Source organism: Pediculus humanus, genomic scaffold (assembly GCF_000006295.1).
Source record: "Pediculus humanus corporis 1103172107363 genomic scaffold, whole genome shotgun sequence".
Lineage (NCBI taxonomy): Eukaryota > Metazoa > Arthropoda > Insecta > Psocodea > Pediculidae > Pediculus > Pediculus humanus.
The window spans coordinates 29,121-41,826 of record NW_002986993.1 but is presented as its reverse complement, the minus strand read 5'-3'; the positions used below and the strand labels follow the sequence as shown (position 1 = coordinate 41,826).

At 24.8% G+C, this 12,706-nt stretch overlaps 2 protein-coding genes across 2 annotated transcripts; both read right to left on the bottom strand.

Annotated features, from left to right (window-relative positions):
• Positions 1 to 2,058: 2,058 nt before the first annotated feature.
• Positions 2,059 to 5,673, bottom strand: Phum_PHUM002690 (uncharacterized protein; the record flags this gene model as incomplete). The annotated part of the gene is made up of 11 exons (XM_002422550.1): positions 2,059 to 2,360; positions 2,499 to 2,694; positions 2,779 to 2,998; positions 3,099 to 3,390; positions 3,457 to 3,676; positions 3,755 to 4,153; positions 4,260 to 4,573; positions 4,728 to 4,926; positions 5,029 to 5,188; positions 5,312 to 5,439; positions 5,590 to 5,673. 11 exons carry the CDS (start codon positions 5,671 to 5,673, stop codon positions 2,059 to 2,061), a joined length of 2,514 nt encoding a protein of 837 aa, XP_002422595.1.
• A 2,486-nt stretch (positions 5,674 to 8,159) lies between these two features.
• Positions 8,160 to 12,106, bottom strand: Phum_PHUM002680 (DNA double-strand break repair Rad50 ATPase, putative; the record flags this gene model as incomplete). Its single annotated transcript, XM_002422549.1, has 13 exons — positions 8,160 to 8,280; positions 8,358 to 8,555; positions 8,632 to 8,765; positions 8,851 to 9,069; positions 9,168 to 9,272; positions 9,374 to 9,573; positions 9,725 to 9,827; positions 9,899 to 10,263; positions 10,350 to 10,530; positions 10,604 to 10,921; positions 11,085 to 11,160; positions 11,245 to 11,736; positions 12,006 to 12,106. The coding sequence occupies 13 exons, from the start codon at positions 12,104 to 12,106 to the stop codon at positions 8,160 to 8,162; spliced, it is 2,613 nt and encodes an 870-aa protein (XP_002422594.1).
• Between the last annotated feature and the right edge of the window lie 600 nt (positions 12,107 to 12,706).

Below are 12,706 nucleotides of genomic sequence, written 5' to 3'. Positions count from 1 at the left end.
ATTATTAAATAACACACACATAAACAATTAAATTAAATTAAATTAAATTAAATTTAATTAAATAAATTAAGAAAAAAAAAAAAAAAAATTGACATGTTTTAATAATAATAATAATAATAATAATAATAATAATAATTAATTTTTTATAGATTCTTTTTTTTAAAGACACTAAATATTTGAGCGAAATCCAGCTAAAGTGATTATTTAATTTTTCATTAAGCTAGCATTTATATTAATAATATTAAATTAAATTAAATTAAATTAAATAATAAAAATAATAATAATATTTAAAGAGACTAAATTCGCATAAAACATAATAAATAACAAACAAACAATTAATGGATCAATGAATCAATCAATCAATCAATCAATCAATACAAAAACTAACAATATGAATGTAACCGAGAAGACATACATTTTTTCTCTCTCTCCCCCAACCCCCAACCCCCACCCCCCTCCACTTTTGAAATGCAAATTTATAATAATATCAAATATATTTTTTTTTCCTCACTAGAATTTACTTTTTTTTTTTTTTTTTTTTTTTTTACAAAAAATTTTTTTTTTAAAGAGCTAAACTCAGCTTTTATAAAATAAAAATGAAGGCCACACACCAAATTCTAATAAATTCAAATATCTAACTTGATGAACATTTAAATAAAAAAAAACGTTGTAATTTGTTAATAATAAATAGATTTAACGCACATATAAATTATTATTATTATTATTTTCATATAAATAATATATACTATTTTATATATAATTTTCTTTTTGTAAAATTTATACAAATTTTAATTGGACATTTAAATATTACTAATTATATATATATATATATATATATATATATATATATATATATATATATATATATATATATATATATATATATATATAACTAATATCAATTTGCATTTGAGCCACTATAAATTAAGCATATATTATATATATATTATTTTTTTTAATATAAGATTTTTAATATATTTTTTATAAATAAAAAAAAAACTTTTAACCGTTTAAATTAAATTACACAGCAAAGCCTGATTAAGTTATTTATTTAAAAAAAAAAAAAAACAAAAGGTTTTAACGTGGCATCCGAATATTTTTTTTTTTTTTTTTTATAAATTTAATTAAATAAATTCTTCCTTTTTGATTTGCATCCATATATATATATGGAAAAATAAATAATTTTTTCCATAATGTGTTCTATTACGTTCCGGCATTAAATAATATTAAAATTTTAATTTTTTTATTTATTAAATCAAGAGATATGTATTATTAATATTGAAAAAAAAAAAAATCATTTTTGTACTGATTAAAATATGATTTATAATTTAAAAAAAAAAAAAAAAATTAATACTTTTTCAATATATATATATAATAAGTAGATATTATTAATAATAATAGTATTATTATATAAAAGCCAGTTTTAAATAATTAAATGCTATTGTGATAAAATAAATTAAAAATTTCGATTTGATTAAAGCGTAAATTGTTTTTTAAATACTAAATAAAAAACGAGAGCATTTAAAATAAATTATTGCATATAAATTTAAATAAAAACATTTTTTTTTTAAAGCAAAATTCTCTTTTAAGACTAGAAAATTTATATTTCTTATAATGTTCTTCACGTGTTCATGTTGTTTTTATTTAAATTGTGAACACATTTTTAATAAAAAAAAAACTTGATTTAATTTTTCAAAAATATTTGGTTGTACGGATGCCCGTTTTTTTTTTTTTTTTTTCTCCCCGTTAAAACCCTTTTGTCAAAAGTTAAAAAGTAAGTAGTAAACTGCACAAATTAGGTTTAAGGTTAATCATATCAATTGGGCATTTATACCTTTTTGCCATTTCAAATTATCTACAAATAATAATAGCTACCTAACTTCAGATTATTTAACAGGTACGATATAGATAGACAATATATATATATATATATATATATATATATATATTCGTTGAATTACGTTTAAGAAATTAATTTTAATTATTACAATACCTTAATTTGAAACTGAAGAGTTGCAGCAATTGATTTCCCCCTTTTTTTTTTTTTTCCGAATGATTTCATTGATTGGTGTTGGTCGTTTCGTTTTCTGTTGCAGTTGTTGTTGTTGTTGTTGTTGTATCACAATGTTTATTATTATTGTTTGAAGAAGAAGTCGAAGGATTCGAAGAATTATTAAGAGAGCCGTCTGTAACTATCGGTGCGAGGACATCAACTTGATTTTGTGGTGAATCCGTTTCCTTCGAATCGCTCGTTGTTAAATTTTTCAAAAGAGTTACCATGAGTGAACACCACATTGCGGTACGTGCCTTTCTCGATGCTTTGCTCAGGTCTTGAATGCTTGCCGCCAAAGCTAAAATGTCTATTATAGAATAAATGCAAAAGAAAAAAGTTTTACATTCACGGGAACCGTATTTGAAAATTTATACGGTTTATATAAAAAACGTTTCGGTCAAAAATCGTTCGTAAGAAAAAAAAAAAGACGTGTAATTAATTTTACCTTTATCTTCCTGAACGCGATAAGTTTCGATACCCGCCATCATATCCTGATGACGATTGTTTGCATTAATTAATTCGTCTCGACGTCGACACTGTACTTTTTTTATAGCTTCCAACCAAGCTTCCATTGCCGTATGAATATTTTCATTAACTTTACCACCTCGTAAACGCTCCATCTTGGCAATAAGAGTTATTACCTTTAAATGAGATTTTTAATTTTTAATTATTTTATTATTATTAACTAATAAAACCGATCAAAGAAAAATTTTTTTAATAATTACTCTAGCATGTTCTCTTGATTGATCGACAATGAGTCTGTCCACTCTTGAAGGATTCGGAGGTAACCTGGGGACTGGAATATTATTAGCAGAAGAAACCTTTTTACCAGGATTATTTCTCGCAAGTTCTGCTTCCGTTTTTTTCCTTTCTTTTTCCAAATGTTTAAATTGATCGTAACATTCTTCCAGCCTTAAGTGTAATTCGCTAGAAGGTCCACTGCGACTAAAACAATTTACATACACTTAGTTAAGAAGACAAAAACTTTATTACCACAAATTCTGAGAAAAATAATTTTTTTTTTTTGAACTAAATTAAAGCTTACCGTAAGTGTCTGACTCCGTATATAGGAGGAAGAATTCCAAAAAGAGGATATGGTAAATTTTCATGTGGTCCTGGAATATAACATCCGCTCAAACATGCGGCTCGCGAGAGTTCGGCCAGGAATTCTGGTGGACAAGCTGAACTGTCGATGGGAGCCGGACCCATAAGATGTGGCATTGGATTCGGTGGAGGAAACATGTGGCCTGATCTGGGATCAATGTGTGCATTAAATTGAGGCAGTGGATGCATTTCAGCCGGTGAATTAGTGAGATAAGAAGAATTGGTCCCGTTAACTGAAAAAATTCAAAATTGTTACAAAACTTCAAGTGCAAATTCAATTTAAAAACTTTACAAATTACCTTTAGGTATTCCCGTTGGATTCCACGCATTTTTTATTTCGTTCAAATTATTATTTTTCGACCCATTATTATTATTATTGTTATTATTTGTGTGTCCTTTAAAATGCATTGTAAAATTGACGTTTCCATTGAGATTCCGCATGTCAGTTTCGTGATTAACGCCATTGTAAAATCCATCGAAGGTAGCATCGAAATGCCCTAAATTATAATTATTGAAACCCTAAAAAAAGTTCAGCAAGTGTTAGTGTTTAATTTTTTTTTTTAAATGATTATTTTTAATTCTGTACATTTTTCTTACCTGCGCGCCATAACTTTTTTTCGAAGAATTATTTTTCGACAAATTTTGAGGATAAGAATGAAACATTGACTCCCTGTCTTTTCCGTTATAATTTTGATAGTTATTGGTTTTGACCATATTTTGAATATCGTTCGTTTTCATAAATTGCGAATGACTTACTCCGTAGCCATTAACCATGTTTCCATTTTTTACAGGTTGCAAGGAAACCAAATTATCGGTGCCTAATACAGGTTTTTGGTAATCAGAGGATACGGGAGAATACTGATTCGGAGAACTTACTTGATAATTAAAAAATATGTCGTTTGATTGATTTGAAAAACCATTTCCGCTCGAAGAATTTACACAAGTTTTATAATCCGATGCTTTGTTAAAGGTATCACTTTGATTTTGATTACAATACTGAAATAACGATTGTGAAAAAGCTTCATCCTTTAAAAATATATTAAATTATTTTAAAAGTTTAAATTTATTGATTTAATAGATTTTTATTTATAATTAAACTTACCATTTCTTTTTTTACCCTAAATTTGTCTTCCGCTGTATGAACTTGGTCATTTATTTGTTTTAAGAGGCTTTGATTAATGCCTGTACAATTTAAGGAATTATCAGATTCAATATTTAAATTTGAAGAATTAAAATTCATATTATACAGATTAATGTCATTTTCATCTAATAATTGATTTGATTGAAGATCGATAGGTAAACTTTGATTTTGAAAATTTCTCCTAGTATTTAAATCAGCATCATTTGACTGTACATCCGAATTGAGATTTATTTTTACAAAATTGTTACTAATCAATTGTAAGTAATTATATAATTCTTGATCATTGGGAAGACCATGTCCGATTATGGCATCTAAATTAAATACAAAAAATAATTTTTATTATTTTATTATGAGAATGTTAAGTTTTTGAAAAAATTTATCACTTCAAGTGAATGGCATAAGTTTAACTTTGTTTGAAAAAAAATTCACCTTCATTTTCTAATACACTAGAATTTTGAATTTGTTTTTCACCAGGAGAAGCAAAACCAGAATCCATACTTTCTCCCATTCCACCGATAAAATTTCTAAGAGAATTAAAATTTTTGTTTAGAGAATTAAAACTGAGACCATGAGATAAAATTTCACTTGACCGATCCAACATATTTGGCTTAAAATCACCAAATGCAGGCTGGAAAAAAAAAAAAAAAATAAAAAAATTATTTAAGCATTTTTTTTTTTTTTTAAATAGAAAATTTAGTAAGTGTTATGAAAATTTTAATAAATAACTTACAAACTCTTTGGACTTGTAATTAAAATCAGAGAGCTTGAGTTCAGTCTCCTGAATTGCTGAAGTAGATTTTTCAGTATTGCAAGGAACATTTGACCAATTCAAATCAGAAATGTTATAAAAGCTATTCGAAACACTAGAATTTTTAAAGCGGCAATCATTTCTGTAAGTGAATTTTACAATAGTACAATTAGTTTTGTTAGAGCAAATTTTATTTTAATTTGTTTGCTTAATTTATTTATAAAAAAAAAAAAAAAATTTCAAATTTAATTCATTCGCTACTTACTCAGATTTCAAATAATCCCCATTTTCTGAATTTAACGTTTCATCTTCTAATACTTTTGCTACAACATCATCAACCATTGAGTTACACAAATGTAAATTTTCAACTAAGTCCATGTTATCAACATTATTCTGTAACATATGTTAAACAAATCAAACAACTTCACTTTAAAAGATTGTTTAAAAATATGTTTCATATTTAAAATAGTTTGTAAAACTGATAATATTTTATAATGGTGTAAACATTCAAGGTATAAAAAAACTATGGCGTGTGTTACTTACTTGTAACAAGTCAGAAGAAGACCATAATGAATAGCTTCTTGGCATTGTGCTTTTAATGCTACTATCAAATATTCCATTTTGCATAACAGGTACATGCTCAGTCTCACACTAGAAACAAATTTAATAAAATTTGAAATTTCTGCGAGTACTTCAACACGTTTCGTAAACAAAATCTAAGTTTTAAAAACTAATCGAAAAAATATCCTAACAAATTATTAAACACTAATTAAATTTATATTACTGCCAAAAAAAACTTATAGTATTGCACCTGACATATTTTCAATAATAAAATAATTAATTAATATTATTGTATCTAAACAATTACATTTTTAACACAAACTTTCGGTAAATAATATAAAATAAATTAAATTATATCATTTTATAAAAAAAAATATTAATTTTGTTATCAATCAATCAGCCACAATAAATGCATTTAACCTAAAACGATAACTTTTAATAAGGTTACTGAAGACAAAAATATTATAAATTATGCATTTAAATGTTAATAAAAATAAAAAATAAATAATTTAAAAAAACAATTAAGTAAAAAATAAAGAATTCATCAGAAAAGTTTAATCTTGCAAATATAAAATATGGTAAATCAGTCAACAAATTTCATACAAAAAATAAAATGGAAAATGATTAATTATGTAATAAAAACATTTGAAAAAGGTTTTTAGATGAAAAATTTTAAATGTTTTTAGTGAATAAAATCCAAAATAAAAATTATAATAGTGCCCAGTGACCAAGCCCAAAATAAAATTTAAACTAAATTTTATTTCATACTTTATCCATTATATTCCTTAACTTTAATCAAGTCAGTAGTACATTAGATTTTTGACAGAATATAAACTGTTTAATCATAAAACAAAACACTATTGTAAATTTATTTAAAAAAAAAAAAAAAGAAACACTTCATAACACAATTAGGCATCAAAATGCCAACTCGTTTTACTGACAGACCAAATATGTAACCTCCCACGTCGCAAAATATGGTCTGTCATCTGTCCGTTCTAATTTGAATTTGTACTCAGATCAAATTTCTAATAGTATTTCAATTAAAACTATTTTCCAACATTTTTATTATTTAATAAAAATGTTTTAAAATTTTTGTTTTAAAATAAGTATTTTGAAAAGGGGTCAACATATGAGGGCGCAGCAGGTGGGGAAACGACCGACATGACACATCAAAACCAACTTTGACTTTTACAGTAAAATGAAATTTTTAAATACGATTTTAACACTTTTAAATTTTAACACACGCAAAAAAAAAAAAAAACAAAACAAAACGACAAACCGTTCGACGGTACGAAATTAATTAAATAAAATTATTAAATTAAATTAAAAATTAATTAATTAATTACCTGCATACTTATCACTTTCCATTCGTATCTGTTCCTTTTAGCTCACGTTGAACGTGTAAATATTTAATATTCACAACAAAATCATAAAATTATAAAAAAATTTTTCCCCCCAAATTTTTTTAAATTAATCTAAACCTGGAAACCTTAATTTTAAAAAAAAATGTTAAATATTTATTCGAAATTTTATTTTCATAAATTTTTTTCACGTATTTATTTAAATAATAAAAGAAAAAAATTAAAAATTTTAAAAGTTTGCTTGTTGTGAAAATAGATTAATCAAAAAAAAAAAAAATTCTATAACTGTTTTTATAATATTTAAAATGTTTTCATCGTTTTAGGAAAATCCGTAATCGATAATTACGTTTGAAAATTGAAAAAATTGATTTATATTAAATTTAAATTTAAAATTACATTTTTTCTGTCGTTGATTTAAATGTAATTACTTACATTTTCCAATTTAAATTAAATAAATATATGTTATAATTATTATTTATCGCAATAAACTTCGATTATCAACTCATTGGTCCCATTTAAAAAATGATTAAATTTTAAATTTCAGAATTTCCGTTAAAATTAATCAATACTAATTTGTTCTTTTTCAATTTTTACCACAAATTTCTTATTTATAATTTTTTAACTGTTAAATTCTTATTTCAACATCGTGGAGGAAAATTAAATGCAATATTTTCTATATGTAAATAAATAAATAAATAAATTTTATACTCAATTTATATATGTATAAGATAAAAAAAATAAATCATTTTCACACAATTTAAATTTTTTTTTTTTTTTTTTTACTTGCATCATAATACCCCGCAAATATTATAAATATTATTATTATTATTAAAAAAAAAGCAATATATTACAATTAATAAAAATTATTTTATTACACATTATTAATAAGAAATACATAACATTTTTCTATTTTAGAAATCTCTTATTAAATTATATATATATATATAAAAAATCTAAACTTAAATATTAGCCGATTAACCAAATTTTTAAGCAATTTCAAAAACATCTCAACAAATTATATAGTAAACAAACAAATCTATCTGTGGCGAAACTAAACTTATTAAAAAAAAAAAAAAAATGCAAATATTAATAAATAATTGTTTTTAATACTGTTAACTTATTTGATATATATTAAGAGGCCCCTTTCTTTACCTAATTAATGATAATAATAATAATAATAACTTTTAAAATTCAACTTGGCGGATCTGAAATTCTATAATTAATTGAAGTGTAAAATAAAATGTAAGCTGCGTTGCTTTTAACATCGTTTGAAGATATTTCAAAGACTTCGTGATCGTCGAATTTGTACCATCTAAAAAACAAGAAAAACCATGTAAAAAACTTGAATTAAAAGGAAAAAAAGGAAAAAAAAAACTAAATTAAACTTACCTTTTGTAAAGGGGACTTTTGCAATAAGCTGTGTAATGACCACCTTCCATTGTTCCATAATGATTGGAAATAGCATACAAATCGTAATTTATATGCCTTTGTTTTATACAACCGACATATTGCGACATGTTTAAATCCGTTAGAGGAAAATCAACGAAAGATGTTCTTTTCCGGGACAAAACTTCAATGTAGTGAAATCTGGAAAAATAATTAAAGAACAAGTTTTTAAATGTCAAAAACAATAAGGTTGTTATAAATATTTTTTTAAACGAACCTTTTAAGGTGAATAATTAAAATGGGAGGAAGAATGCAAATATCAGTCTTTTTTTCGGCATCCCGAAATTCTTTACATTTCGGACAACGCCAACCGGATATTCTTTCACTTTTTAAATAAAGGCCGAGGCATTGCTAAAAAAAACAATTTATGTAAATAAATAATTTTCAAAGGCTAAAAAAAATTTTTATTGTAATAAAAACTAAAAATTAAACAAACTTCGGTTGAACTGTATTCCGAATCGGGAATGATTAAAGACAAATTAGAAAAAGGCTCGTATGTAACGGATGCTTCATCGCATTTAGTACAAGAAACGGTTGATTTTTGAAGGCCATAAAATAACGTTGATATTAAAGATATATTTTTTTTTTTAAAATCCCACCAAGCTTTTTCCATGTCGTTGTCCAATTTTTCACTATCCATCGATCCAAACGTCGACTGCTAAAATAAAATCAATAGTTTAATTTAATTTTTTTTTTTTTTTATCATGATAACTAAATAATTTTATTTATTTATAAAAAGTATAAAATTTAAACCTTATTTAAATCGTTATGAAGCCAATCCATTAAAAATGTTAAAAATTCATGAGAGTCTTGTTGCTCATACGTAGCGTATTCAGGCTTAAACATGCCTACTGTATTCTGCAAAAAAAAAAAAGAAAAATGGTTGACATGCAATTTTCTACAAAAAAAAATGTAATTTTTAAAATTCCGTACATATTTTCACTTTATTATAAACGTACTTTAAAATCTCGACATGCAATCGAACGAAACTGACCCGACCATAGAGTTTTAACTAAAGCCGCCAATTCTTCCGCCACTTCACCTTTTGTTTTATTTCCTTTATGCAAATCGTTCCTATAAAGATTGTCGCAAAAATATTTAACTAATGCGGGATTATTACTAATACATTGAACAATTGAATTTAGATAACATGTATTTCCTAAATTTTTTAAACCTGTAAGTCCTCTACCCTAAAATTAATATTAAAAATATTAATATTAAGTATGCAAAAAAAAAATTGCAAAACACACAAAATATTGCAGTAGTCGATGAAATTGTAAAAGTTTTAAAAGTTAATTAAAAGTATTAACGTACCACATTGCCTTTAACCCCATTAAATTGCCTTATTTTTTCATCGAGTCTTGGTTTATTACTTCTATTTATTACCGGAACTTTGTTATAAATATCATTGGCCTGGAAAATGAATTCATATAAAGCAACACTTGAATTAAAAATAATATATCACTAATAATCACCATATTTACCAATGTCAAGTTTGATGGATTTGTAAAATTGTTGTCTGATACTTTTTTTTTCTTACTCCTGGCAATTTCAAGTTTTTCTTTATATTTTTCTTCTAATTTTTTCCTTTCCAGCATCTTAATTTTTTCAATTTCTTCTCTTTCTTTTGCAATTCTAAGTTTCTCTTCTTCTTGTAATCTTATTTTTTCATTAATTTCTGCTTCGCGAATTCGCCTTTCTTCATCTTCGACTTTTCTAGCCATTTCTTCAATATCTTTTTTTTCGTAGATTTCAATAATTTTTTGCAATTCTTTTATTTTTTCATCTTTTAAAATTGATTCTTCTTTTAACTCTTCTACTTTCATAAGTAATTTTTCTTCCTTTTCCTCTGTAAAAAAATAAAAACTTTATTTTAGTAAATTAGTACAAATAGTTTTACATAATTATAAATAAACAGCATATAATTAATCGTACCCAAAATTTTTTTTTTTACTTCATCAGCATTTTTGTATTCCTTTATGGTTTCTTGAAGTTCTTTTTCATTATCAAGCATGGTTTTTTCAATTACCAACGCTTCAGAAGTTTCTTTAACTTTTTGGTTTAATAAATTTGCCAGTTCTGATTTACGTTCCTCATAGGTTTTGATAGCAGCAGCCTGAAATTATTTTTAATTATAAATTTTAAGCAAAAATTTAGAAGACCAAAAAAAGATTGGTACATAAATTTACCTTTTTTGCTCTATCGAAACTTGGGCGAGTAGATTGATCAGATGGAAATTCATCCTGGTCGCTTTCAATTAATGAACGCTTAAAGGGCTTTTTAGTTTTATCAAAAAATGGTTTTAAGAATTCTTGATCAACATTTGCATTTACATCATCCAAATCAGGATAAACCACTTGATCTAAAACATCTTCAGAAATTGTTTCTTCATAAACTGGCCTTTGAGGTTTAGGATTTGTAGTATTCCAAGGGTAGCTATTAAGCCAATCTTCGTAGCCACCATCAAGTATTAAAATTTCATTTTTATATTTTGTGTTGACATCCCACTAAAAATAATGGCAAAAGTTGTAAAGGTTTTCGTTAAAAGAACTTAAAAAAAAAAAAGAAAACTTAAAATATTTCGCATAAGTACCTCTGTTAAAATTTCTTTCAAAATGGCTAACTTTGAGGTTTTAAAATTTTGTTCATTTGTCATCCATCAATTAACACTATTTGGTCATAAGTTCCTCTGAGTTTCCATAAATTTTTAGATGCCTCAGGTAATTGTTTTTCTAACATATTAGCACTTTTTCTATATTAAAAATTTAAATTTTATTTAGTTTACAGTGGTATTTAAAAAATAATCAAGATACTGTAAAGAATAACAAACCCAGTAGTAATTATTTCATCAGGAATGTTCATCATATTATCTTTTATTCTAGAACTTTCAAAATCCAATTGAGGTCTGGTATCCATTAGCAGTACCTTAGTTATACCATCTCTTAGCATGGTAAACAACTTTGCACTGGTAACAGTTGATTTTGACTCTTTTTGTACTCTCATGTCAGGCATTTCTATATTAAGGTTAGAGTTTTTAAAATTTCCTTTTTCTTTCTTGTGCTCACTTGCTTCTATATTTTTAACCATACTATAATATTCACTAAGATTTTTATGTAAATTTTCAGCTATTTTAAGTGCATCTTTTGGTTGCTTTCCAAGCATGGCTTTATAATACTTGGAATCTTCCTTGAAATCATCAGATTTTTGAATAAATGAAAAAACATTTAAGTATTTCATAATTAAAATATAAGCATCTTCTATTTCTTCATTGGCCATTTTTTCACACGCGGTTTTAAATATTTTATCTAATTTGTGCATTAAACTGTAAAAAATAATAAAAATTAGTCATGAAAATTTAAACTTCTGATGATTAAAATTATTAAGGAAATATCAAATAAAAAGTAACGTAAAATTAGTTTTTTAATAAAGGATTTTTTCTAATCGATTTATCGTAAGATAAAATTTATGGAAATGGAATAAATCATTACCCAGTGACGAATTGAAATAATGAGATATTTTTCAAAAATTTAAATTTTCAAATAAAAGTCAAAAATTGTTAGCTGACATTGCATTAATATTAAAGTTACCTACTCTCTTGGATTTTTTCCAGCTAATTGAAGTCTATCGTAGTGTGGTTTTAATTCTTCCAAGCTTTTAAATTTAAAAGGAGATTTATTTTCTTTTCCTGCCATATTAAAATTATTTACTAACAGTCCAACATTAACTTATTTGCTTCAAATTACTAAAAAAAATATTAGGTAATCAATTTTTTATCATTCGTTAAGTGTGAGTGTGTTACTGTCTATAGACACGAATTTAGTTGGTACTGATGCTACTGAGTGTAGCAAATAAATGTTTGTAAAGTTGCAAAATCTAAACCGATTGTGAAATAATGAATAATGTTTGGACGCTATTATGGTAGGCTTGACCAGTGGGGGAGCAAGTTTTAATATTGGAATTTCAAAAGGTAAAATAAAATAAAAAATATTATATGTTAAATTAAATATAAAAAATAAAAGTGTACCCCAGAAGCCTTCTTACACGCAGTTGAAATAGCCTGATTCATTCCAAACAAATTAAAAATAAACTTATTAATGGTTTATAACTTATTATTTAATTGTACAATGTTTAACTCCTCAAATACAGCATAATCTTCCTTTTTTCATTTAAACTTTTGTTAATTTAAATAAAAATATTTATAACGCATTTATTTTTTCGTGTATTTACGATGAAATTGTAAGCTTTAAATAGAAAAAGAAAAAAAAAAAACGTGTTTGTATTAAAGAAAATTC